This window comes from Sardina pilchardus, chromosome 19, assembly GCF_963854185.1.
Source record: "Sardina pilchardus chromosome 19, fSarPil1.1, whole genome shotgun sequence".
Classification (NCBI taxonomy): Eukaryota; Metazoa; Chordata; class Actinopteri; order Clupeiformes; family Clupeidae; genus Sardina; species Sardina pilchardus.
The window spans coordinates 22641895-22668129 of NC_085012.1; the positions used below are offsets into that span (position 1 = coordinate 22641895).

The 26235-nt window shown below is 42.8% G+C and overlaps 3 protein-coding genes across 6 annotated transcripts; all 3 read right to left on the reverse strand.

Moving 5' to 3' along the window:
* Positions 1-5050: 5050 nt before the first annotated feature.
* Positions 5051-15118, reverse strand: si:ch211-161h7.4 (muscle M-line assembly protein unc-89). 3 transcript variants are annotated; one of them, XM_062521362.1, is made up of 18 exons: positions 14791-15118; positions 14361-14404; positions 14167-14222; positions 13747-13841; positions 13573-13636; positions 13236-13437; positions 13032-13100; positions 12830-12910; positions 12381-12536; positions 11470-12161; positions 10367-10723; positions 9497-9988; positions 8465-9119; positions 8045-8130; positions 7815-7958; positions 6366-6529; positions 5890-5980; positions 5051-5461 (listed from the first exon to the last, which is right to left on the reverse strand). In XM_062521362.1, exons 1-18 carry the CDS (start codon positions 14812-14814, stop codon positions 5373-5375), a joined length of 3561 nt encoding a protein of 1186 aa, XP_062377346.1. In that variant the 5' UTR covers positions 14815-15118; the 3' UTR covers positions 5051-5372. The 3 variants fall into 3 exon arrangements, with proteins under 3 accessions (XP_062377346.1, XP_062377344.1, XP_062377345.1); XM_062521360.1 differs by having other exon boundaries at positions 13573-13639; XM_062521361.1 differs by having other exon boundaries at positions 5053-5461; positions 11470-12158; positions 13573-13639.
* Positions 15119-15615: 497 nt separating this feature from the next.
* Positions 15616-18045, reverse strand: si:ch211-161h7.5 (uncharacterized). Of its 2 annotated transcripts, none has more exons than XM_062521231.1 (8): positions 17925-18045; positions 17558-17669; positions 17306-17450; positions 17094-17207; positions 16866-17010; positions 16473-16621; positions 16131-16270; positions 15616-16051 (listed from the first exon to the last, which is right to left on the reverse strand). In XM_062521231.1, exons 2-8 carry the CDS (start codon positions 17655-17657, stop codon positions 15897-15899), a joined length of 948 nt encoding a protein of 315 aa, XP_062377215.1. In that variant the 5' UTR covers positions 17658-17669; positions 17925-18045; the 3' UTR covers positions 15616-15896. The 2 variants fall into 2 exon arrangements, with proteins under 2 accessions (XP_062377215.1, XP_062377216.1); XM_062521232.1 differs by having other exon boundaries at positions 17939-17959.
* Positions 18046-22870: 4825 nt separating this feature from the next.
* LOC134066304 (uncharacterized) lies at positions 22871-25123 on the reverse strand. The gene is made up of 6 exons (XM_062521594.1): positions 24985-25123; positions 24762-24875; positions 24534-24678; positions 24141-24289; positions 23801-23940; positions 22871-23720 (listed from the first exon to the last, which is right to left on the reverse strand). The coding sequence occupies exons 1-6, from the start codon at positions 25017-25019 to the stop codon at positions 23566-23568; spliced, it is 738 nt and encodes a 245-aa protein (XP_062377578.1). The 5' UTR covers positions 25020-25123; the 3' UTR covers positions 22871-23565.
* Positions 25124-26235: the final 1112 nt, after the last annotated feature.

The following is a 26235-nucleotide window of genomic DNA, read 5'->3' on the forward strand; positions in this document are numbered from 1 at the left end:
AACTCCATCTGCATTCTAGGCATCTGTGTCGTAATGGGAAAGGGGATTAGAACAAACTCAACCCCTGTGCACCGCGTAAACGTACAGCACGGAAGGCAATCAGCGTACACAGGCCTGTCATCAGTCACAATGACACAGGCACAGTTTTTACATTCAAGTCACACCCCTGTAAACAGACTCGAGAACAGACATCAACACTCTTGACTAGTGTGTTGAATATTTGTTCACCTAATGTTTTAATGGGAAATCTTTTGGAAAAAAAAGAAAAAACAACAACATCTCATCAGGGAAATATTTCCACAATCCCTCACTGTTAATTATTATTAAGCTGTTTCTCCATTAAGGCAAAGACCTTTATAGAGTTTACATTTAAAAACAGTGCTGTCACTTCAGGGTGAAAGCTGGCAAAGAGGCAGTGGGGAGGGCCAGCAAAGCCTCCATTAAGATGTATAAATTAATTACTGCTTACTGCACCCGCATGTAAAAGCTACTGATTTTAGACACATTATAAGTTCAGGATGCAGAGAGAGAGGCAGGGAGGTGCGAGGCTTGAACTTGTCACTGGTGACAGACTGTGTCATAATTCATGAAGCCTGTGGTTTAACGACCTTCACACCACTCACACAGCCACTTTTCGCATCTTTTCCCAGCTGAACCGCAGAGTTAACCTGGAGCAGGGAAGGGAAGCGGAGTGTTTTTTTCATTCCCAGACAGAACTCCGTGTCCTCTCTGAAATATTCTAGTGGCGGACTGACGGTGGGTCTTTATTGCTTGTGGAGAAGTGAGGGGGAGAGAGAGCGAGTCTCTAACTTTTGCTGCAAATAAGGTAGCGTTCAGACCGAAATTAGTCATGAATATTTGGGCCTTTTACAGACGTTTGTTTTGATTTTGTTCAATATATTTTGTATATCGTATTTTGTATGTATAATTATTATGATATATTTTGTTTCTGTAACTGAGCTGAGGAATATTCAAAAGCTGATACAAGCAATGTGAATTATTCTGTCAGTTTGTCCTAGTGTACCTACAACTTCAGAAACCAAGCAATACAGATGTATTCTAACTGACCCCATGACCAACACATTTACGACACGTGTTCTGAGTCACATTTCCTCCTAAATCACACTACGACATTCTGTGGCACGGCAGCAATTGCCCTGTGTGCTTTACAGGAAGACAAACCAGATGCCTGTCTGTCAGTCATGTTGGGCAAGGCTGCTGCTGCAGCCGGGTGAAGATGCTTTTTATCTGTTGATGTTCTCCTGTCGCAGATTCTTGTCATTGGGTGTGTTTCCGTATACGCATTGATCTACGACGTGATTGGAGGAGGAGGAGGAGGAGGAGGCCATCGACCCGCAGCATCCTCTTATCTCTCATGCTCTGATAGGAGCGCATTCTGAAACATACCGGGCCCTTATCTCCTGCTGTGCTGCAGGAGTGCTTAAGTAAAGGATTAAAGCCCAGCCATCGCCCTTTTTTAAACTTTTTTGGGGGTGAACTTTAAATTGCCATGGTAAATTAACCATGAAGAGTAATACTGACAGTCATATGCTATTTTAGATTGAGCGATATGCTGGAGAGGCAGATTAGCTGTGATCTGAATTGAAACATCTGCACCCTCAGATGTATCATTTCATAGCGGAAATGAGCTAGCATTTTCAAAATAGAGGTGTGAATACTTAACGATTCATGAATTGTAAATGATGAATCATGGGTACTTTTAAAGCTTCAGTGTCGTAATCAGCACCTTGTGTGGTATAATTTCTGAATACATCTGTGTGGGGTCCAGCTGCCTTCAGGCCAGTAGGAAGCATGTGACCTCCCCCCAACCCCACCCACCCCACCTCTCCACTCCCCCATCACCCTCGTGCCTCATGTAAAGTAGGGCTGCCTGACAGAACATGCGATAGGCTGCTACCTCAAGCCACTTGGGAAAACTTTTGCTCATGCATGCACGGACAGAGCACACTGTAACACTACATCAGCCACACAGACCGGTCCTGTTTGCGTGTTTGTTTGTGAGTATGTGTGCATGCATGTAATTCCATCTTATTTGATCAAACGGCCCATCCATATGTTCTTTTTTCCAATGTGTTTGGCTTTTTCATGGGAATTATATTCATATCCAGTGTGTATTTGCTATTAGAAATACATCACTACATTTGAGCAAAAATGTTCAGATATGTTGCATGCTGTGTGATTAACCAGTATCAATATGGCTTGGCGTGACTAACGTGTTGGATAAAAGACTTGTTGGATCTAATGAAGTTTAATACATTGTCCAGTGTTCGGCATTTGCACTGGATGTGATATTATGCAGAGAGACACCATCAGATAAATAATGTATGTGTTTATTCTGTCTTGAGGGTCAGGGCCTGCCCAGTCTCTCAGTGGAATACCAAGTCTTAAGAGTCAAAGTTTACAAACATGATTGGGACCTTTAGAGAGACATTCAGAAGACTCTGGGCAGGCATGTGAGCACGTTAGCTCAGGAGCCCAGGAAGGAGGCAAGTACTCTGAGGAGCTTCAAGCACCGACCCAACCAGAGGAAGAGTTGCATCCTACAGCAGTGGGGTGCGTGACCCATAGCCAAGGGGTCCGAGCATAATTTGCTTGAAATTAAAGTTAACTTTTTAAAAAGATGATGCCCTTTTTTACCCATAAAACAAGCAAATTGTGTCAATTTGGTCCTTCCCACGTTAACTTCACTTAGGTCATGAAGAACAATTCCTACTACTGCTTAGCTTGTCTTATTTGTTAGCCAGCTATCTGATGAATGTGTAGAAATGTTGAGTCAGTCCATGTTCTCAAGTGATGCAAAATCCTAAACTAACAAAAAACATCTGCCAAAAAACATGGGATAGTGGACCCGGCCACAACTTCAGAAAATACAAATGGTTAACTGTTATGGTTATAAGGGGGTCCTCAGAAAATGTTGTCCCTCAAAAGGGGTGCTGGAACCAAAAACATTTCTATTTGAACGACTGGGAACAACAAGTGAATGTGTTTAATCATGAATCAGCTTGAAATTACTTAATTAAAGCTTCTATACTTGAAATCTTCCAATGATCAGCACTAAATTATGCTTCATTTGAAATCCCTCCTTTTTACAAGTATTTTGTATAATTCAAAGGCCATTATGGGAATATTCAAATTTCCAAGTAAATCTAACCTAGTTGACATCAGATTCCCAGGTTGACCTCAGGAAGCGATTGGATTTATCACAATTTCCACTACAGAAATTGCCTACTAATTTAATAGATCCTCCATTGGAAAGTAACCAATGGCATGGTTACAACGGGAATATAATTCTGCTCACGGAGTGACCTCCTCGATCCTAATCAATCTGGCGTAGAAGTGTCCACTCCACTGAAACACCACTTTCTTGTGATGGAGGCCAGAAAAGCAGCTCCGTCTGTCCACAGTACTCATCCAGCTAAACTTATCAAGTTATCAGCTGCTTTCAGCATTGTCAACCACCGCATCCTGCTATCCTTACTCTCAAACATGGGTATCTCAACCCAACCCAACAAACTACACATCACATCATTATTAACATCATCGGCTACTTCTCTCTTGCTCCTGTCGAGGTTGCAAGAGACTTGGGCGTCATACTTGATGACCAGCTGACCTTTTCTGACTATGTTACCTCTATTGCCCAGTGGTGCAGATTTTGCACTATTCATTAAGAGAAAAAAAATCAGACCAGGCACCATTCAGCTCTTGGCACAGACCATGGTAGATCTCTCAACTACTGTAACACCCTCCTCACAGGCCTCCTGGCTTGTGCAGGGAAATAACTACAGATGGTCCAAAAACACTTGAACGTTCCCCTGCTGTTCATTCAGCTCCCCTGGATACCCATATTGGCCCGCATGAAATCCCAGTCACTAATGCTTGCCTGCAAAGGAATGGCTTGGTCTAGTCCCACTTACTGAAATGCTGCCATAAAGGCATGTTACCCCTTGGACCCTGCGTTCCTCCAAGGAACGTCGTCTGATACTACCACTCCTACACATAGTGCAATCCAGATGATTCAGTCCAGACTATCCAGTCAGTTCCCCACTAATGGAATGATCTACGAAGAGCTCCTCCCTTCATACATTTATTTAACAACGCAACACACCTAACATGACCTTTCCCTACACTTTCTTTATTCTGCCACGGTCTCCTTTGAAGTGCTTAAACTGCTGCACTTTCATACTCGTCTAGTGATGTTTGTAAAGTAGCATTAATGGTTGCCTCAAGGATCAAGGTTTTTTATTGTTTTGTTTTTGTCACATACATAGAGATACACAGAATAAAACATGTAGCGAAATGGCCTTGGCAGACACCTAAATAAGCTCGCGTTTGAAATAAAGCTTGAATCTTAATGCTCATTTTGTAAGTTCCTCTGGATTAAAGTGTCTACATAAATACATGTAAATGTGAATGGTACCACCTTGACTTACGTCATCTGGCCAATAAGACCTACTGTTTACCCATGGAGCAAATGTGGATAAGTCATGATAAGGGCAGGTCATCACAGGACATCAGACAACACAAAAGGTGAATGGCTGCTGAGTGGGATGAGGGAAGGAGAGAACCAAACAATGCCGCCCACTGTATTGAAGCAGTACATAGTTTCATCACTTCAAGGTGAAACCATAAAAACATTTTCTCCGAATGAAAACCGGGCAGTCGGGAGTTGAAATGACTTGTGAAAGTGTAGAATTTGTGTGTTACGCGGTGCGTCGGTCTAGGAAGTATTCGGAAGAGATTTTTTTCCCCCTGCGTTCTAATTGTAGTGCAGAGAGGCAGACAGGCAAAAGAAGAAGTAGTTTCAAGGCGCCATATTCAGTTTTGTGGGAGAGTTTTCAAATATCAGTTTCTAGGTGGATAAAGAGATTACCGCAGGTCTATTTCACTCAAAAACATGTTAACTGCTACAGCAGAGAGGAAAAACCTGAAAACACAAAGTGTTACTACTACATCAACAGGAGTGGAAGGGATGGTGTCAATCTTTAACACACACTCATGGTGTGTATACATGACTGTCTAATGACCTCTAGTGGTGGGACGATGAAATCAAGGCATAAGATTAAGTTTTAAGTTTTGTTTTTTAATTTACAAATATAAAAACACATTCTTTTTTTTTATTGAGCACAAGACTTCTCTAATAAGAGATATCATTTTCATGGCTAAAGCAGACAAAAAAAATTTTGATAGCTTGAGCTTAGAGCTCATTCTATTATTAAGAGTCTACAACCTTCGATACAAAAGCTGTGATACTTCACAACTTTGACAAGCTTTAAATGAGAAGGTTTGTGAGGGTAAAATATTAAAGACCAACTTTACAAGAGTCTGTATCCTGTACAAGAGACGGCCCTGGTTCAAGAGTCCTCCATTATATTTGCAAACATCCGATGATACCAGAGAATGGCGGGCACTGGAGTCAGGTTATGGATGCTGTACGACTGCCCTGAAGAGGGAGAGGGAAGATGGGCAGAGACAGACAGCTCACGTCAGACCAGTTTCACCCCACAGATTCAAGAGAGGCTTGTGTGATGAGAGAGCGCAGAAACCTGCGGTTCAGTTCAGTTTTAGACTCTTCTCGGTTCACCTGCACACTACTGGACCAAGCAAGGTTACTGACCTATCCAGGGAACTTCAAAAATATCCACTGATCTCTAACAGAATACATGCTGAGCACCTGCTACATCATCTTTCAGAGATCAACAGTCACTCCATGAGTCACCTCCAACGTACAGCACTGACATACAGCAGTTTCCTTCCCGATCAGCTATTTGCTTGTTGTATTTCACTACTACTAGATAACCAAATCTGCCTTTATCAGAATATAAATGGCATTAATGTTAAATGTATGTGAACTGTACTTTAATGACATACCTCGAGGGACTACGAATGCTTGCCCAGGGATGTATTCAGACTTGAGATCCTTGATTTGCACGCGCACAGAGCTTGTATATACATTAAAAACCTGCAAGAAAACAAAGCAAAACAAAACAAAAACACAAAACGTATTGATTAGAAACAAGTCTGTGCGTGACAATCATAAAGATGTCCATTACTTCATGCTATTGTTGCCATTGTCAAGGTCGTCACGCGGCCACCAGTTAAACATTACCATTACAAACATGGGATATACAGTGAAGAAGGATATGCGTTAAGATAAGAGGAGATAACGTCTTTCCCCCTTCATAACGACCCTTTATCACCCCCGGGATTTTACAACCAACCGTGTGTGTGCTGACAAACATTGCACTTGAAATCCTATTCCTGCACCTTATACACACAGGGCCCCGCCCCAGGGGTTGGGGTTGGGGTTAGGTAAGGTTAGGTCTCTGACCCGAGGCTGAACTCACTGTGGTCGTGTGCTGGTCCACCTGAGCCGGCTTGTGCATGTAGGAGCCCAGCAGGATCTTGCCGTTGGCGTAGGAGTTGCACACCAGGTCGAACTTGTGGCCCAGGGCCCTGCCCTCGTGCGTGTACCAGTGGAAGTGGTCGGCTGTGACGAGCTGACCGTTGGCTGTACAGGTGACAAAAGTATTAGGCACTGCAATTAAAGGGCAAGGTGTGTGGACTATGATCTACATACATACTATACATCATTACACAAGCCTCCACAGCAGGAGCTATAAATCCCCTGCAGGTCCAGCTATCTGCACTCTCAGGGCTGCTCTATACAATCCACACAGACTCTTGTTTGTGCAGCGTTTTCTAGTCAGACGATACTGATTAACTGAACACCTTGACAGCACCTGACTTTCTGTGAGAACGAGCCCTCAAGAGCAGTGATGAGGAAAATAGCTCGGGATTTATACACGCTGGTACAGTACATTTGATATCATCCCCTCATGTAAAAAAAAAATGATGAGTTATTAGGGTGAAATTACATTTCATTATAATTAGCAGACAATTCACTCAAGACCATACAACATTTTATACAGCATATACGATATGCCATGTGAGGGCTACCTCAGCAACAGCCCACGATCCAGATATGCACCAGAGGGTCCTATTCCATTATATCGGACACTGGTCAAATATGTGCCATAGTAATATACAGTGCCTATAGATCATCATAAGTCATCATACCCTTTTGAAATAGTTAAATAGAGCAGGTCATTCGCCTTCCAACATGACAATGATCCTAAACATACTGCCAAAAGAACAAAGTAGTGGCTTAAGTATAGGATGGTGAATATCCTTGAGTGGCAAAGTCATTGCCCTGACTTAAATCCTATAGAAAATCTGTGGATTGACTTGAAGAGAGCAGTCCATCGCCGTTCCTTACAGAATTTGACTGGATTTTAACAATTCTGCACGGAACATTGGGCAAATATTCCCCAAGCGAGGTGTGCAACGCTATAATAGACATATCCAAACAGATTGATGGCTGTAATGAAAGTAAAAGGAAGCTCTACAAAGTATTAAGTCAGGGGTATGATGACTTTTCCAACCCTGTTTTTCTAGTTTTTATTTTTTTTATTAATTTTCAGAACGGTTGACTTTTTTTTAAATTATTTTGATGTTGTACAGCTACATTTGTAAATAAAACTGGAAAAGATTGTTTTTAAAATGGGTTTTGATTTCAGGCTGTAAGACAAAAAAAGTAACTATTTCAAAAGGGTATGATGACTTTCTATAGGCACTGTATATACACAAGTGAACGCAGGGTGGGTAAAGGATATCCCCATGGCTGAGGCAGAAGTCAGACCAGAGCTGACAGTTGTGTGATTGGTACAGCAACACATTTTCCTTCATAAATCAACAACAGAAGAAAGGCACTGTATATTACTGTGTGGCATTACATTTGACGTTGGTCCTCCACACTTCTCTGAGCCAATAGGTGAGGTTCTTCCAGTCGTCAGGCATCAGGGTTAAAGGTCGCAGCTGAGGCCCGCAGATGTCTCCCTCTGACAGAGCCATTGGGACCAGCAAGGTCCTCGACAAGTCTGCGAGAGACGGCAGAGGAGAGACTCAGCTAAGTACAAATTGACTAAAGCTTCAACCAGCACTGTGAAAAAGGTGTAAGGCTTACTTCGTTCTTCCTCCTCCTCCTCCTCTTCCTCCTCATAACTTTGTAGTTGAATCATTGAGGAAGGTCCACTTTTTAAACCCGGAACACTATTTAAATGAAAAGTTGAAAAAGAGTATGATTCTATTATGCCAAAATATATTCAAATAGGCATACACTGATTTAAACATTTATATTGGGATGGTTATGGTTATGGTTTTTAGCAGACACTTTAGTACAAAGCAACATAAAAATAACAACAATATGATAAGTTACATTTAACAGTAAAGCATTTACACGTTGTACTCTATTAAGGAGAACAGCAATAATAAACAACAATGAAAACTGACAATAGGTTATTATAAATGCATGACAATGACATTAATAACTTAAGAAACTGTTTTGAAAAGCTACATGGAAAATGAAGAGCAAATTCAAATATACCCCAGATTGTGTGGGGGCCAATCTGAAGCAGGAAACACGTCTCCATTCTTCACTCGCATCACCGACTCCAGACCAACACAGTTCGAAACTCGGCCGCACACTTCCTGGTGTCCACCGTCACAGTTCAGCCGCTCTTGGCTGCTGCCGTCCATGGACGTGTGGTCGTTCGACCGGTTACTGCTGTCCTCCAGAGAGTTCAGCAAGTTCTTGCGCACTTTCTGCACGACCGCGTTCCTGCCGTGAGACGTGCCCACCGAGTAGATGGCGCCGAAGGCCGCCAGGGAGCCTTTGAGGGTCTTTGGGGTCCCCGCGTGCTGCGCCAGCGGTTTCTTCGCGAGTTGGGCGCGGGCTTTCCGAGAGCCGCTGCCGAGTTTCGCCCCTCCCTGCCGCCTGAGGCGGAGCTCTGCCGTTGGCATGCCCGGGGTGGGCACGCGGGCCCTGGGCACTGGGGCCGGGCGCGGGGGTGATTGCGACGGCGACGGGACGATGTCTTCCTCTGATTCCGGCTCTGGCTGAGGCTGCGGCTGGCTTTCCCACCAGTTGCCGGGGGGTTTCCCCCGCGCTCTCCCCTTGGTTCTTCCCTGCGGCTGAGGAGCATCGGCTCCACTATCGCCTCTGCTGGCATGCAGGCGCTGCTCTGGCTCAGCAGGAGCGTCTGTGGAGCAGAAGCACCAGAGAATGAGTTCAATAGAGCTTTTTGTTTTGGATTCTCAAAGTCATGGAGACATCAGCAAAAGTGAGGTGTGAATGTTGCTACACTATAATTGTATTTGTATGGAAGATTTGTATTCTTAAGGGCCGTTCACACCAAGAACGATAACTATAAACAAACATCATTCTCGTTCATATGAATGATAACGTTCACACATAAATTATAGCTGATATAAAGCAACAAGGATTTGCAATGTTTGAGGATTGACCCTGGGCTGATTGCTTATCAATGGTAACTGCTGCATGATCACACCCCTGACACACCAGCACATAAAGACAGATGGACACGAGAGATTTAGAGAAAGATATTGAGATACATACCTGATGACATGTTGACCTGTAGCTCTGGTCCAGCTTGGTCAGACTCCGCCTCCTCCTCCTCGAGTTGATTGGATGGAGCAGACATAGCCTCTTCCTGCGGCCTCTTCCGTCTGCCTTTACCAGTCTGGGGCCTCTTCTGGCCAGCCTGGCCGTCACCTTTGACCTTTCTCTGTCTAGATTTCAGAGTTGCCTTCCCGCCCGTTTGCTGTCGTGGCGACTTGGCTGGAGATTTCGTTCCTTTCTCTACGGCATCGGTGGAGTCTTGCGTGAGGGATGCAGTGGCCTCCTTCTGCGGCCTTCCTGTTTTCTTCGGCTTCTTCCCGTCTTCCCTTTTGCCGTCTTTCCGCCTCTTCGGAGGACTGAAGTCGTCCTCGTCCTCCCTCTCCGGGTTGATCGACCACCAGTTCCCTGGCCTGTTCCTCTTGCGTCTGCCCGTAGCAGAGTGGCCAGAAAGGTCCTGCGAAGGGTCCTGTCGTCCAGCCTCAGAATAATCTGAGAGAAAGGAGGACGTCAGAAGCACACGGGTCAGACTGGTGAGATCAGAGTGGCTTTCATGCCAAGGCTAGAATGCACAACCTAAAATTAATATTGTGTAGCTTTTTCCACATTTCACTGAATCTTTGTAGGAATTTTATTGAATCCATTTTATCAGATCTATTATTTAAAAACATTTTATAATTCTACATCATCTTGCCATTTCTTTTGGCACTTGGATGCTCTGGATACAATTGGTGTAGTTGAAATTATTCAAACAGAACAAGATGAAATCAACATGTTTTGCTTGTCTTGCTCAAACATACACATGATCGGCCATCGTTAACATGCTGCCGGTTCTGGCTATGACCCCTGGACCGTGGGAGTGGCTCTCACCTGTGGCTTCAGCCTCCTCTCCTCTGGACTGGTCCCGGTGTCCTTCCTCTTCCTCAGACGGCACCGGAGCTGGTCTCTTCTGCTTCCGCGTCACCTTGCTCTCTTTCGCCTTCTTCTCCTTTTTACTCGGTGCCTTCTGGCTCTTCTTCGACGACACGGCTGCAGGAGCGGCAGGAGACTTGGCTGTGGTTTCCGGTCTTGTGGTGCTGGATGCAGCTTTGCTTGTTTTTGTGTCCGATTTCAGTCCTGGAGAACAACTGACCGCAAACATCTCCGATGTCCGAGACAGTTGCTTCTTTTTCTTCTTTTTGCTCAGGAAGGGCTTTCCTTTTGCCTTCTTACTGGCTGACTTTTTAACTGCAGAAAACAATGTGTACACAAATACTATAATTACAGCTGAAACATTCACCAGAATAGGCAAGTTTTTACATTGCCGGTTTATGAACTTCTATCTCCCACAGTATCTTGGTTTTCAATAGGGTTGGGTATCGAGAATCGAGAATCTGTTGGAACCGGGACTAGCTTTCCAATTCTCCCGGAATCGTTCAAAAGTTTAAATTTCAATTCCTAGTTTCGATTCCCAGTACCTGTAGAAGCCGCTAAATACCAACGAAGAAGGTGTTTGCATAACCGAGCTGAGGCAACAAGACGACAATTCATAGATTTGATATTTATATTGTAGTTGAAAACAGCCTGGTGAGAAATTTATAGTAAAGTTCATAAAAAGTGAAAAGTTCATAGACTGATCTTCTCCATCAATTTTAATTCTATGTCATTCAGAGAGACTGTTGGTTAGCCAGCTTATCTAAAATATCCTAAACTTTTTTGACCCTGCCTCTTACAAGAATCGGAATCGAGAATCGTTAGGAACCGGAATTGAAACAAGGAATCGAAATCGGAATCGGAATCGTTCAAATTCAAACAATACCCAACCCTAGTTTTCAACAAAAAAAATCATGGCTCACCATCAATTTCTAAATTCTACTGCTAGCAGCCTGAAAAGTCAGCCCAACAGAACAACAGCTCCTTACCAGTCAATAGCCTTGACACAACATATTTTTCACTTCGCAGTAAAGCACATGCACACATGGGCAACACTTTACCTGATCCACCTGTCTGTTGTGGCACCTCCACTGAGGGTGATGGGGATGGACTACAACCATAGTCTCCTTGATCATCCTCGGCAGCTGTGGGACTGCAGGCTTCTGATATGGGCGTTGCTGGCCTTCTCTCAGGCCTTGTGGATGCCATGTCAACGCCAGCATCAGCATCAGGATCTGCATCCGCTGCTGTATGTGGCTCTGCAGCAGTAGCTGATGCTGCAGCTCCTTTTCGTCCTCTCTGCTTGCCCGTCTTCCTCTGAGCAGCCGGTGCTTTGGACGAAGCCTCCGCTGGAACTCCCTTCGCTGAGCGGCCTCCGACCTCGCAGGGCTCCTCGGAAGGTCCTCCTTCTTCCGGCGCTGCCCTCAATGCAGTCTGTTTGCTCTGCTTGCCCCTCTTCTTCGGGACGGCGGAGGCTTTGGCTGGGGGTGCCGGTGTGGGAGCTGCCCCTGCTGCCTTGACCCGGGCTCCAGGCTCATTCTCCGTCCCAGCCGGAGTTCCGTCTCCAGCGTCGCTCCCCGTTTGAGCCTGGGCCTCGGCCTTCTTGCTGGGCTGCCTGGCCGAACGGCTGGTCGGGGCCTTCGGCTTGAGGCTGAAGAGCAGCGGAGCGTCGTCTTCCAGGATGAAGAAGTCCTCGTCCTCGTCCAGCTCCTGCGGCGACGGGGCCCTGGCGGGTGTTGGCATCCTCGCACTGCTGGACACAAGGTGGGGTTCATGCTCTGGACAAACTGCTCGGAGGACACATCACTGAACTAACAAAGCAAATGCCATTGGTTGTAATTAACCACTTTAGCTATATATAAATCATTTCAATAGCATAAATGCCACATACATAGTAGGCTCATGGTGATACTGATAGGCCCCACTCTCAACAGGTCTTTAAACTACATTACCCAACAGCCCCCCATCTCACCTTTCCATGTTCCTAGGCATCAAAAACTCTCTGAGTTTCTTCTGGAAAGATCCATCGTCGGCCACACTAGGTGCCTTCTGGGTGGACTCTGGCTCCTTAATGACTGCAGTCTGAGTCGAAACTACAGGTGACACCGAGGAACCCGGCTCCTCATTCCTGAAGGAGAAAAATACATCAAGCCATATATAGAAATCAAAAAGAACCCATAGAAATCCACAGAACTATATGATAAAAATAAAACAGGAAAGGACAAAATGCAGAGTTGGATTAATTGTGCCCACAATCACATACATTGAGATACTGCTATTTGCTACTTTAACTACAATTGCGTACACATTCTATGCATGGAAAAAAAATGCTGTAGAAAAGAATATGACATACAAGAACAAATCATACTGAAGCAGTCATGTATGCACAGGTGTGAGAGGGAAAAAAATCTAAGTTCTCACATTTTCACCTCTGTCAGAGTGTGATTTTCCAGCACACCAGACAAATTCTTTTCTTCACGATTCACACGGTTTTTCACTGGGCTGTAGCAAAAATAAAAAATATATAGATCTGAGATTCTGGATGGAGATCATAGATAAATAATTAAACAGACAGCAAATGCTAAATATGTAAATGACTTGAGTGAACACTTAAAAGCCTTACGTGAGCGTTGGGGACTTGGTCTCAACAGCAAGTGTAAACCTCTTCGGTGGGGTCAGAATGAGCGTCTCACTGCATGCGATATGGACAAATTAAAAAACTGACCAAACTAAGGGGACATTTACCATCACTTTCACACACTTTCACACACTTTCACACACTCACACACTCACACACTCACACACACACACATTATGTAGTTCTTACTGAAGTGAGGCCTCCTTGGCTATGCTCTCTGTCAGGATAGAGAGGGGCTTGTCCATGTTGCCTTCGATGGGATCCTCATTGTCGTAGGGAAAGAGCACGGGTGATGCCAAAAGCTTTGCTTCACCTTCATCCACATGGATATCCGCCGCCACAATGATGGGGCTGGAAGTCTTTAATGGGGCACTATCTTTAAATGGACTCTCTGCATAACAACACAAACATCTCTATTAGTTGTAGCTGATACATAACTAAAATTAATTTAAGGATGTGGTGTCACATCCAAACAAAATGGATGTTTAAAAATATTAAATTAAAAATTAATCTGAAAACACTGTACCTTTATCCGTTAACCCATCTACTATGTTTTTTTCTTCGGTTGGAAGGGCAACACCTTCTTCTTCCTGCTAAGATACAAGAGGCTGTAGTAACTATGATGACTACTGCTCAAATTCAGGGACAGAGCCAAATGCATGCATAAACACAAGCTGACCAGAGCTTACATAATACATACCGGTGCTTCTTTCTCCTTCGTTTCTGCCTCTGGTGTGCCCTTGGGTAGTAATGAGGTTAGAAATCCACTATCCAGTTTGGTTTTAGAGGAGTAATCTACAAGCAAAAGCAGCACTGTGATTTTATGAACTCTAAAACAAAGTCATACTGTACAGATGACTCAAATACGAGTTGACTGTAGCCGGAGCCGGGGCCAGGGCCACCAGCATTAATGTAACAGCCATAAATGCTAGGTAGGTAAAATTCAAGACTCTTTTCCACAGTGATTCCATGTTGGTGGAGTGAGTTGCCCAGTGCTCTCCATTCCTATGATAGTTGTAGGTCTTTCAAGAGGACTCTAAAGGCATATCTGTTCAACATGCACTTAAACATTCCAAAACCATACATAAGATCTGCAGTAGACAGCAATAGATTGTCTCACCCAAAAAAACATCGATGTCACCGACTGAAAAGACATCCTGTATCCTTGGTAGCGACCTGAAATAGAAAGACACCTCTTCTGATTCAGTTCACTTATGCCTTTCGTAGTGTTTACAGTGACAACCCCGAGACTGACAATTAGTTTAAATGAATGTACATGGATGAGTACATTGTGTGAACATAAAGTGAAGTTACCTTTCGTCGTTTGTGAAGTATCTCAGCTTCTTCCTCCCTTTGACCTACAAGTATGTGAAAAATAATTGAGATAACGCTGTAGACAACGCTACATCACCTATGTTATGTTAAGGTGGTGACGTTTACGTAGCTGCAACACAAGGCTGTGTTTGATGTAAAGGGCAAATGAATGACAATGCATCTGGAGCATATTATTAACGTTATTCAGTCTTTAAAATATTCACCTATTTGGTATCTTAATTAACAATAGCTAACTAACTCACAAATGGTTAAGAGTCATGCTATCCAGAAAACGTTTAGAAGGCCGAACGTTAACACTAAAGTAGCATGGCAACGTAATGTGAACGTTAGCTACGCAGATAGCAAAATGTAAACTGTTGGTCAAACTACACTCAAATAACTGAACGTTTTCTGAAATGTCAATCCTTACCAAGTGCGACGTTTTGCTTTCCATTGTTGTGTTGTGTGACCAGAAGTTTCCTACCAGCTAACCAAACTCAATTAAGCTAACTTTTAGCTGCCCGCCATTTCCGAATTAGCATACAAGGTAGCTAAAGTTAGGTTAGCTATCAATTTTGTTATCGCTACAAATAAACCTTACAGTAAAATGCCACATCGGCAACACATCCATTAGCGTACATACTAAAGCTTTAGTCACCACTAGAAACAAACATCTACAGAAGTAAAATATATCTATATATCTACTATCTTCCGTGTATAAACAAAGCCGACTACGCCTCCTAGCTACTCGCGCCCGTTTTGACTTTCTTCTTCGTCAGTTGCTTCGAAAAGCCATTCAAAAACAATGTAAACGCAACATCTCCTCCTACTGGGCAATAACTGAATTTTTTGACTGATCTTCACTGGAATGAAAAAAAACATCAACAAGACATAAACAATCGCATGTATTTATTAAATACATAACAAAATAAATGTATTACATCATAATGTAAAAAACATGTTTAATTTACAGACATTAAAATACTGTTTAATAACCAAATCAGGATAAGTGCTTTTATCAACCTTCATGAGCTGCCCCAGAGTGAGTGCACCGTTTATTACTTTAGATACACTGCAGGGTAAAAAGTTTGTAGGCCAGAGATATAGTAGTGATAGTTCAATGTTCCAATCACACTTGTGTTACATATGTTTCAATAACAGTTCTGTAGGTAATTAGTGGAGCACAGGAAACGACTGATCATGCGGTACAAACAAGATCACCGGAGCATGCGTCCAATTTGTTTAAAAAAAAAAAAAAAAAGGTCCAAGTAGTAGTTCATCAGAGTCTTCCGCTTCAATTCTGCAGCCATAGTCACACACACATATGTAGCTAACAGCACTTTTGTTCATTTAAAAAAATAAATTATGATGTTTATATACAAAATAGCCTAATTGCATAGACACACATTTGTTTGTGTCTTAGGCTAATAAAGTTATAATTAATAAACATGACAAGGCTTTAATTTGGCCCATAAAAATGCCTTATTATCCAGACTGGCCTAACTTCTGTTTCCCTGCAACAAACATGCATTTCTCCTAAGCAAATATCTTTTTCTGCTTTTCAGCTATTTCCATTGGTGACTTAATATTTTCGGCATCCATTTCCATATAGAGAGGTTTCTTAATGTGCCTCCAGACAACCAAAATTATTCGTATGGCAAACAGGGCACATGCCAGAGCCAACAGCACAGCTGGAAGAACAAAAAAAATATTGGTTATTTTAAATCACAGACACAACATCCACTCCAGTGTTTAAGGTGCTGCACTTACCAATGAAAATTCCATTCCGACTGGGTGCGGCAGCATCGAAGTTCTTAGCCATGTTTCCCGTCAGAGCCACAATAACCACAGGGTAGATGGTCAGGATGTACCGGACATGTTTGTCAAGCACAAAGTTCTCAACAACAAACCTGTGAAGGGAAAATCATGTTTCTGACACACTGAAATAGCCAATATCGGTACATTTTCGTTTGTGGAATGAAAGCGTAACGCATGCAATGTATTTGGATGTGGATTTGGGATAGCAGGAATATTCATTTTCAGTTGAATCAGTGACATCCACAAACATTAAGTTTAATTTAATTTTGTCTTCTATACTGTAGAAAGACTTACCAAACAAGCACCACCACAAGAAGAACCGAGAGAGATACAGTGGCTGCATCCAGTGAGGACACCTGCCCATTGTAGTCCATAACAATGGTGAGATTGATCAAGGTGGCAATTGTTGTCCATGCTGTGTAAATTCCTATCGCATTCTGAACCTAAGAACATTAGGACATAAAAGTTTAATTTTGAAAAAGAACCTCAACAGAGACATGGGCACAATCCTGTCTGTTTCCTGTGTGCAAGAGCACGTTTCCTGTGAGCAAGAGAATGTTTGTGGTGATTGGAGTCGGACACATGAAACTTTATGGTGCGCACAAGAAACATTTAAATTGGCTATGTCCCTTCAGAGGTTAAAAATGCCTCAAATACAATGTAACACCAAATGCTCTCCATGCTCACCAGCGCACGGATGAGCCACAAGTCCACTTTGTGGTATTTGTTTAGCCAAGCACCATAAGATTTCAGTCCATGGCAGGAGAAGAATATCATTGCATAATTTGTGAAGGCCACGGATGCAAGAACAACGAATGCACCAATCATTTCCCTGGAGGAAAAACATATTTTTAATAGATGATACGCAACTCAACACAGCTCATCAAATGACAGGGTAAATCCTTGTAAACTTACTGTCGGTCCCACAGCAAAAGCCATGCAGTGTTAAGAATCATGTTCAAAATCCAGGAAATGAAAAATCCATATGGAAGCACAGGAGGACTGCAGTACATATAGCCATAGGCATTGCTGTAATTGTGGATAGGAATTATACTGTTAGTCTGCATGACAAATTGGTCATCCTTGCAGTTCTCAGTTCAGAATTTGAATAAATGTAGCCTATATACCGTCTGCATAGAGTGCTGAGGATGTAGCCGTGCATGAGCGTTAACCAGGTGTATATCACACCCCAGATGGAAAACGTAGGGCCAGAGGGGGTGATCTGAGTGTCAAATGCATCAGATATGTCTCCAGTGCCATTTAAAAAGGGTGCTGAAATGAAATAAAATATAAGGTTTGTGTTATGCAGAGAAAACGCAAGGTTGTCTATATTCTCAGAGAGCTTAGGTTAATTTCCATCAAAAGTTTTTCAAACTTACGCAATCCTGGTCCGGCTAAGACGTTGAAAATTATTATAATGACAAATAGACTGAATGAAGCCACAATGGCAATCAAACGTCCAACGTTGTGGTCGCCCATTCTGTTTCGCGGCTACAGCAGAAAAGTAGTAGAATTGTAGGGGGAAAAGTAGGAATTGAGTAGGCTACCTTGGCTATTAGCCTATAGACTAGCCTACTGTAGGTAAATCATAAAAACAGTATATAAGGATACAACTGTTTTGTAGCCTACCATAGGAATAGCCTAACACAGGAAACAACAGGTCTATGACACTCTTGAACCAAACACTTTCCAAACATTAAAAAGGCCAGTCCTATTATAAGGCGTCGTATTTTATAGTTGGCCTACCTTTGTAGCTTTACCTGTCGAATATTCGTCGGCTGGAGATGGTCTTTGACTAATCCTGAAGTAGGCTATATCTCGACATATCAGTTGGCTACTATATAAACGCCTCAGTTGTATAACTACAACTGGGCGTTTCCTTGTCAACACGTGCACTTGTTGCATTATATAGGCTATCACATCAGAGCTTTAGATAAATCATGGCTACTTCATGATGAGGTTTAAGGAACCTTATGAAAGCATTATCATGTGTCAGCTTATCACGACTTTATGATGATACGACATTGTAAAAAAAATAAAACTTATCCAACTTTTTATGCAATGAATTGCCACGTGCATGCTAAAATATTTAATGGATAGCCCTAGGCATCTCCAATTTTTTATTTTAGTTTTTTGTTTTAGTTTTTTTAGTTATAGGCTACATCTCATTATAAACAGATACAACACACAGTAACATCAACCAACATACAACATCACATCAGATACAAAAGTCACAATAGGCCTAGGTAGGCAGGCAGGCTTGTAGGCAGAATATATATAGCCTATATATATATATATATATATATATATATAATCAGAATTATTATAGCCTTAGCCTTTTTTTCAGTGTAAAGAAATAGTTGGTTTTTTTTTTGGATTGCACTCTTTGTCTAACTTATGTGAATCACAGGGAGTTAGCTTAACTTGAACAGTTTATGTGTCACAACATGTCAAACACGTTTGTATGATGTCTTCAAATAATGTGATCAGTAGGCCTTGTTTTCCTACATGATTCCCAATAACATGATTGTTTTTGAACATACATTTCAACATGCTCATACATGTCCTGTTATCTCTATGTGCACAATGAAATGGTTTGTAATTTCCTGACAGAATACACTCAGACTATAGTGACTGACAGGTATGTTCAAGCCCTTTCATTTAGAAGACATCACACCTAGGAAAAAAAGTATTTTTAATGTTTAAATGATTATTACCAACCGTCTAGCTTTTTTCAGTGGGAAGTTGGTATTGCGCTGTACAGCCTGCTGATAGACAGTTCCTCAAGGACGTTTTCCAAGAATTATGATGTCATGTCATAAAACTCAGTGCTCTGAGGACTATTCTTAAAGCACATACAATGAGAGTGTCTTATAATAATAATAGCCTAATAATAATAATAATAATAATAATAATAATAATAATATAATACAAAGGCACAACAGTTTTGTGTGCACAAACCTACAAGTATGTTGGTTAATTTTTAAAAAGTAATGGATTTCCACAGAATATGTTGGAGGGATGGGGTATTAGCAGAATAAACAAACCCAGGGACAATGGAGAAGGACTGTATTGATTCAGCCCGTGATTCGAAGACAAAATAGGGATGAAAGCGCCCTAACAGACATAAAAACAATTCTAAAAATCAGGAAGAAATGGTAATTCCATTATCAGCCTGGGCACAAATGGGATCAATTCCAGACTTACTGTACCTGCAGAGCAAATACAAATGTGCTGGTTCACCTGGATTCACCTTTAACAGACCTCATACCCATTGCTTTGTAGGCTACATCCTACATCCTATAGGGTGCTGATTAACTACTCTTTAATACTAGTTCTTTCTTTAGAAAAATTCACCTTAGACCATCACCGGCCGTGTATTGTCACCATGTTGAATAGTGTCATCATCAAACCCCTGGCCTCACATGATATGATAGAGATAGATAGATAGATAGATACTTTATTGATCCCCAAGGGGACAATACCAAGGGGATATGACATCACCTCACCTTGCTGGTTCACCTGGATTCACCTTTAACAGACCTCATGCCCATTACTTTGTAGGCTATCCTACATCCTATAGGGTGCTGATAAACTACTACTAGAAAATTCACCTTAGACCAGGGGTCGGCAACCCAAAATGTTCAAAGAGCCATTTTGGACCAAAAAAACAAAAAACAAATCTGTCTGGAGCCGCAAAAAAATGAAAAGCCTTAGGCCTATGTAAGACCAGTGGGTGACCAGACGTCCCGGTTTTCCTGGGACAGTCCCGATTTTGAGTGGCTTGTCCCGAGTCCCGACAAAAGCCCGTCGGGACGCTAATATGTCCCGGTTTTCACCAACCACTGTTGAAGTGTGGTTTTAATATAGCCCGATCACTACCTAAACCCATGTAGAAACTAGCATAAAGCGTCCGACGTATGATTTGTGTGTGTGTGTGTGTGTGTGTGTGTGTGTGTGTGTGTGATCGTGTGCCAGTCAATCGCAGTCTGCACAATCTTTGCAGTCAACGTTACATTGTTTCATTGCCTCGTTTTAATGGCTAGCAGGTTACGCTACGTACGACAATGCTGAAGAGAAAGTCATCATTCTCAATAACCTATTATTCCGTGAGCCAGAGGGGTTGGTCGTTATCAAAAAGGGGGCAAACCATACCTTTACTGAAAGCCTGGAATCTCAGCTTTTCAATGATGTATAATGGCCATCTGACAAGAGTAGGCCTAGCTGTTAACACACATAATGTAAACTAAGGTTGAGAAAATAATATGGCTGAGCTTCGTTTTCAAAAAATGTGTTCATGCATAGGCTAGAGATACATAGGCATCAGTCATAGTCATAGTTCAATGTCCAAGTGACACTCAGATGACACTCAGTGGGATAGGGGTGGTGGTAAAGGACCAGCCGCATTAATCAGTCTGACGGCTGTGGGGAAGAAGCTGAGGCGGTGGCGGGTCGTCCTGGTCCTGGGCACCCGCAGCCTTCTCCCAGAGGGGAGGATGGAAAACAGGCAGTTCCCTGGGTGTGTGGGATCAGCTATGATCTTACTTGCCCTCTTCAGTGCCCTGGTGTCATGGAGGGACTTAAGAGAGGGCAAGGGAGTGCCAATCACCCTCTCTGCTGACTTGATCACCCGCTGCAGCTTGGCCTGGTCCGGGGCCGCTGCAGCAGGGAACCAGGTGATTATGGAGTGAGTGAGAATGGACTCAATGATGGTGGTGTAGAACTGAGTCATGATGGGCCTCGGCAGCTTAAATTTCTTCAGCTGCCAGAGGAAGTACATCCGTTTATGGGCTTTATTGAGGAGGGTTGTGATGTTTAGTTGCCATTTCAGGTCCCTGGAGATGTTCAGACCTAAAAACCGGCATGATTCTACCCTGGTCACCGGTGTTACCCCCAACCGGTGATGGGAGGGGGCGGGGTAGGGTTCCTCCTGAAGTCCACCACCATTTCCACTGTCTTTTATGCATTGAGCTCAAGGTTGTAACGGCTGCACCAGCGCTGTAACCGTGAAATCTCCTTCCTACAGTATATGCAGACTCGTCCCCCTTGGAGATGAGCCCCACCAGGGTGGTGTCATCCGCAAATTTCAGGAGTTTTACGGATGGGTGGAGTGAGGTACAGCTGTTGGTGTACAGGGAGAATAAGGCGGGGGACAGTACACAGCCCTGGGAGGAGCCTGTGCTGATGGATCTGGGGCTAGAAGTACATTTCCCCAGCTTCACCCGCTGGGACCTGTTGGTGAGAAAGTCCATAATCCACCTGCAGGTGGGGGCTGGAACCTGTAGCTGGGAGAGCTGGCGCTCCAGGATAGAAGGGATGATGGTGTTAAATGCCGAGCTGAAGTCCACAAACAGAATCCTAGCGTAGTTCCCTGTAGTGTCCAGGTGTTCCAGCACATAATGCATAGCCATGTTCACAGCGTCATCCGTGGACCTGTTGGCTCTGTATGCAAACTGCAGGGAATCCAGTGCAGGATCAGTGATGGACTTCAGATGGGCCTGGACAAGGCGCTCCAGCACCTTCATGACAACAGATGTCAGGGCGACAGGTCTGTAGTCGTTGAGGCCGGAGACCTTGGCCTTCTTGGGGATGGGGATGATGACTGAAGCCTTGAAGCATGTTGGGACACGGCACAGCTCCAGAGAGGTGTTGAAGATGTTGGCAAACGCTGGAGCCAGCTGGTCAGCACAGTGCTTCAGGGCCGATGAAGAGACAGAGTCCGGGCCAGCCGCCTTGCGAGGATTCTGACTCCTGAACAGCCGTCTCACCTGCTGCTCGGTGACAGAGAGGGGGGGAGTGGGGGCATGAGGATGAGGGGGAGTAGAAGGGGCCTGTGAAAAAGACCCAGGAGGGGCGGCGGGGGGGGGGGGGCACCTTCTCAAACCTGCAGTAGAACTCATTGAGCTCGTTAGCGAGAGGCAGGCTATCAGGCGCCTGGGGGGACTTCGGTCTATAGTTGGTTATCGTCTTTAGGCCCTTCCAGACGGAGGCAGGTTTCCCCTCTGACAGCTGCAGCTGCAGTCTCTCCGCAAAGCCTTGTTTCGCCTCCTTCACCGCTTTGGTGAAACTGTACTTGGCCTGCTTGAACAGATCGCCATCCCCGCTACGCCTGGCTGCCTCCTTCTCTCTCCTCAGTGGCAACCCTAGTGCAGGCCCTAATCTCTGACTGAAAGTGAACAGAATTTGTGCATTATTTACACAGCAATATTTAAGAAATTTTCTCGGGGGTGACACCCCCAAACCCCCACTACCGTTTGGGCTTAAGGACGGCTACGAAAAAAAGGTTCACCTGTCGCATGTTGACGTTACATTTGATCACGCACAAAAGTGTCCCGGTTTTAGTTCAGAGAAATCTGGTCACCCTAGTTAGGTTAGCTGTCAATTTTGTTATCGCTACAAATAAACTAGTAAAATGCCACATGAGCAATACATCCATTAACGTAGCCTACATATAAAGCTTTAGTCAAACAAACATCTACAGAAGTAAAATATATCTATATCTAATATCTTCCGTGTATAAACAAAGCCAACTACGCCTCCTAGCTGCTTGTGCCCGTTTTTGGCAATCTTCTTCATCAGTTGCTTCGAAAAGCCATTCAAAACAATGTAAACGCAACATCTCCTCTTACTGGGCAATGACTGAATTTTTTGACTGGTCTTGACTGGAATGAAAATAACATCAACAAGACATGAACAATCGCATGTATTTATTAAATACATAAAAAAATAAATGTATTACATCATAATGTAAAAAACATGTTTAATTTACAGACATTAAAAATACTTTAATAACCAAATCAGGATAAGTGCTTTTATGAACCTTCATGAGCTGCCCCAGAGTGAGTGCACCGTTTATTACTTTAGATAGACTGCAGAGTAAAAAGTTTGTAGGCCAGAGATATATTAGTGATAGTTCAATGTTCCAATCACACTTGTGTTACATATGTTTCAATAACAGTTCTGTAGGTAATTAGTGGAGCACAGGAAAGGACTGATCATGCAGTACAAACAGAGAGGGTTAAAGCGGAGTAATTAAGGATCTTTGGTACAAACAAGATCACCAAAGCATGCGTCCAATTTGCTTTTTTTTTAAAAAAAAAAAAGGTCCAAGTAGTAGTTCCTCAGAGTCTTCCCCTTCAATTCTGCAGCCATAGTCACACACACACATATGTAGCTAACAGCACTTGTGTTCATTTAAAAAATAAATTATGATGTTTATATACAAAATAGCTTAATTGCATAGGCACACATTATTTTGTGTCTTAGACATAGGCTAATGAAGTTATAATTAATAAACATGACAAGGCTTTAATTTGGCCCATAAAAATGACTTATTATTTCCTGTTTCCCTGTTTTACTGTTTCTCTGCAACAAACATGCATTTCTCCTAAGCAAATATCTTTTTCTGCTTTTCAGCTATTTCCATTGGTGACTTAATATTTTCAGCATCCATGTCCATATAGAGAGGTTGCTTAATGTGCCTCCAGAGAACCAAAATTAATCTTATGGCCAACAGGGCACATGCCAGAGCCAACAGCACAGCTGGAAGAACAAAAAAAAGTATTGGTTATTTTAAATCACAGACACAACATCCACTCCAGTGTTTAAGGTGCTGCACTTACCAATGAAAATTCCATTCCGACTGGGTGCGGCAGCATCGAAGTTCTTAGCCATGTTTCCCGTCAGAGCCACAATAACCACAGGGTAGATGGTCAGGATGTACCGGACATGTTTGTCAAGCACAAAGTTCTCAACAACAAACCTGTGAAGGGAAAATCATGTTTCTGACACACTGAAATAGCCAATATCGGTACATTTTCGTTTCTGGAATGAAAGCGTAACAAATGCAAAGTATGGATGTGGATTTGGGATCGCAGGAATATTCATGTTCAGTTGAATCAGTGACATCCACAAACATTAGGTTTGGGTTACTTTTGTCTTCTATGCTGTAGCAAGACTTACCAAACAAGCACCACCACAAGAAGAACCGAGAGAGATACAGTGGCTGCATCCAGTGAGGACACCTGCCCATTGTAGTCCATAACAATGGTGAGATTGATCAAGGTAGCAATTGTTGTCCATGCTGTGTAAATTCCTATCGCATTCTGAACCTAAGAACATTAGGACATAAAAGTTTAATTTTGAAAAAGAACCTCAACAGAGACATGGGCACAATCCTGTCTGTTTCCTGTGCGCAAGAGAAAGTTTCCTTTGAGCAAGAGAATGTTTGTGGTGATTGGAGTCGGACACATGAAACTTTATGGTGTGCACAAGAAACATTTAAATTGGCTATGTCCCTTCAGAGGTTAAAAATGCCTCATATACAATGCAACACCAAATGCTCTCCATGCTCACCAGCGCACGGATGAGCCACAAGTCCACTTTGTGGTATTTGTTTAGCCAAGCACCATAAGATTTCAGTCCATGGCAGGAGAAGAATATCATTGCATAATTTGTGAAGGCCACTGATGCAAGAACAACGAATGAAGCAATCATTTCCCTGGAGGAAAAAAATATTTTTAATAGATGATACGCAACTCAACACAGCTCATCAAATGACAGGGTAAATCCTTGTAAACTTACTGTCGGTCCCACAGCAAAAGCCATGCAACGTTAAGAATCATGTTCAAAATCCAGGAAATGAAAAATCCATATGGAAGCACAGGAGGACTGCAGTACATATAGCCATAGGCATTGCTGTAAATGTGGATAGGAATTATACTGTTAGTCTGTGACATTTGCATGACAAATTGGTCATCCTCGCGGTATACTCAGTTCAGAATTTGAATAAATGTAGCCTATATACCGTCTGCATAGAGTGCTGAGGATGTAGCCGTGCATGAGCGTTAACCAGGTGTATATCACACCCCAGATGGAAAACGTAGGGCCAGAGGGGGTGATCTGAGTGTCATATGCATCAGATATGTCTGCAGTGCCATTTAAAAAGGGTGCTGAAATGAAATAAAAAATAAGGTTTGTGTTATGCCGAGAAAACGCAAGATTGTCTATATTCTCAGAGAGCTTAGGTTAATTTTCATTTGTTTAATTTTCAAGTTTTTCAAACTTACGCAATCCTGGTCCGGCGAATACGTTGAAAATTAATATAATGATAAAAAGACTGAATGAAGCCACGATGGCAAGCAAACGTCCAACGTTGTGGTCGCCCATTCTGTTTCGCGGCTACAGCAGTAAAGTAGTCTTGAGGAATTGTGGGGAAAAAGCATAAAAAGTAGGAATTGAGTAGGCTACCTTGGCCTAGGACTCTAGGTAAATCATAAAAACAGTATATGTAAGGACACAACTGTTTTGTAGCCTAACATAGGAAGTGTTATAGCCTAACATAGGAAATAACAGGTCTATGCCACTCTTGAACCAAACACTTTCTAAACATTAAAAAGGCCAGTCCTACCATGAAGCGTCGTTTATAGAATTGGCCTACCTTTGTAGCTTTACCTGTCGAATATTCGTCGGCTGGAGATGGTCTTTGACTAATCCTGAAGTGTATCTCGACATGTCAGTTGACTACTATATAAACGCCTCAGTTGTATAACTACAACTGGGCGTTTCCTTGTCAACACGTGCACTTGTTGCATTATATAGCCACATCAGAGCGTTAGATAAATCATGGCTACTTCATGATGAGGTTTAAGGAACCTTATGAAAGCATATCAAAGTAGCCTATGTGTCACCTTATCACGACTTTATGATGATACGACATTGTAAAGAAAATAAAACTTATCCAACTCTTTATGCAATGAATTGCCACGTGCATGCTAAACTATTTAATGGATAGCCCAAGGCATCTCCAATTTTTTATTTATTTTTTGTTAGTTACACATCTCATTATAAACAGATACAACACACAGTAACATCAACCAACATACAACATCACATCAGATACAAAAGTCACAATAGGCCTAGGTAGGCAGGCAGGCTTGTAGGCAGAATATATATATTATACAGTGTATGTATATACATATATAATCAGAATTATTATAGCAGTAGTATTTTTTGAGTACTTCAATGAATCCATGTAATTTTTAAACTCAGTCATAAA

Coding starts and splice junctions, on each gene's coding strand:
- si:ch211-161h7.4 (XM_062521360.1), bottom strand. CDS start 14,814: ATGGAAAGCAAAACGTCGCACTTG. Junction 12,162..12,380: donor ATGCCTAGGAACATGGAAAG/GTGAGATGGGGG, acceptor CCTTGTGTCCAG/CAGTGCGAGGATGCCAACAC. Junction 5,462..5,889: donor AGCATTCGTAGTCCCTCGAG/GTATGTCATTAA, acceptor CTCCCTCTTCAG/GGCAGTCGTACAGCATCCAT.
- si:ch211-161h7.5 (XM_062521231.1), bottom strand. CDS start 17,657: ATGGGCGACCACAACGTTGGACGTTTGATTGCCATTGTGGCTTCATTC. Junction 17,451..17,557: donor CTTAGCCGGACCAGGATTGC/GTAAGTTTGAAA, acceptor ATTTCATTTCAG/CACCCTTTTTAAATGGCACT. Junction 17,011..17,093: donor CTTTTGCTGTGGGACCGACA/GTAAGTTTACAA, acceptor TTTTTCCTCCAG/GGAAATGATTGGTGCATTCG.
- LOC134066304 (XM_062521594.1), bottom strand. CDS start 25,019: ATGCACGGCTACATCCTCAGCACTCTATGCAGACG. Junction 24,290..24,533: donor TGTGGCTCATCCGTGCGCTG/GTGAGCATGGAG, acceptor TAATGTTCTTAG/GTTCAGAATGCGATAGGAAT. Junction 23,721..23,800: donor TCGGAATGGAATTTTCATTG/GTAAGTGCAGCA, acceptor TTGTTCTTCCAG/CTGTGCTGTTGGCTCTGGCA.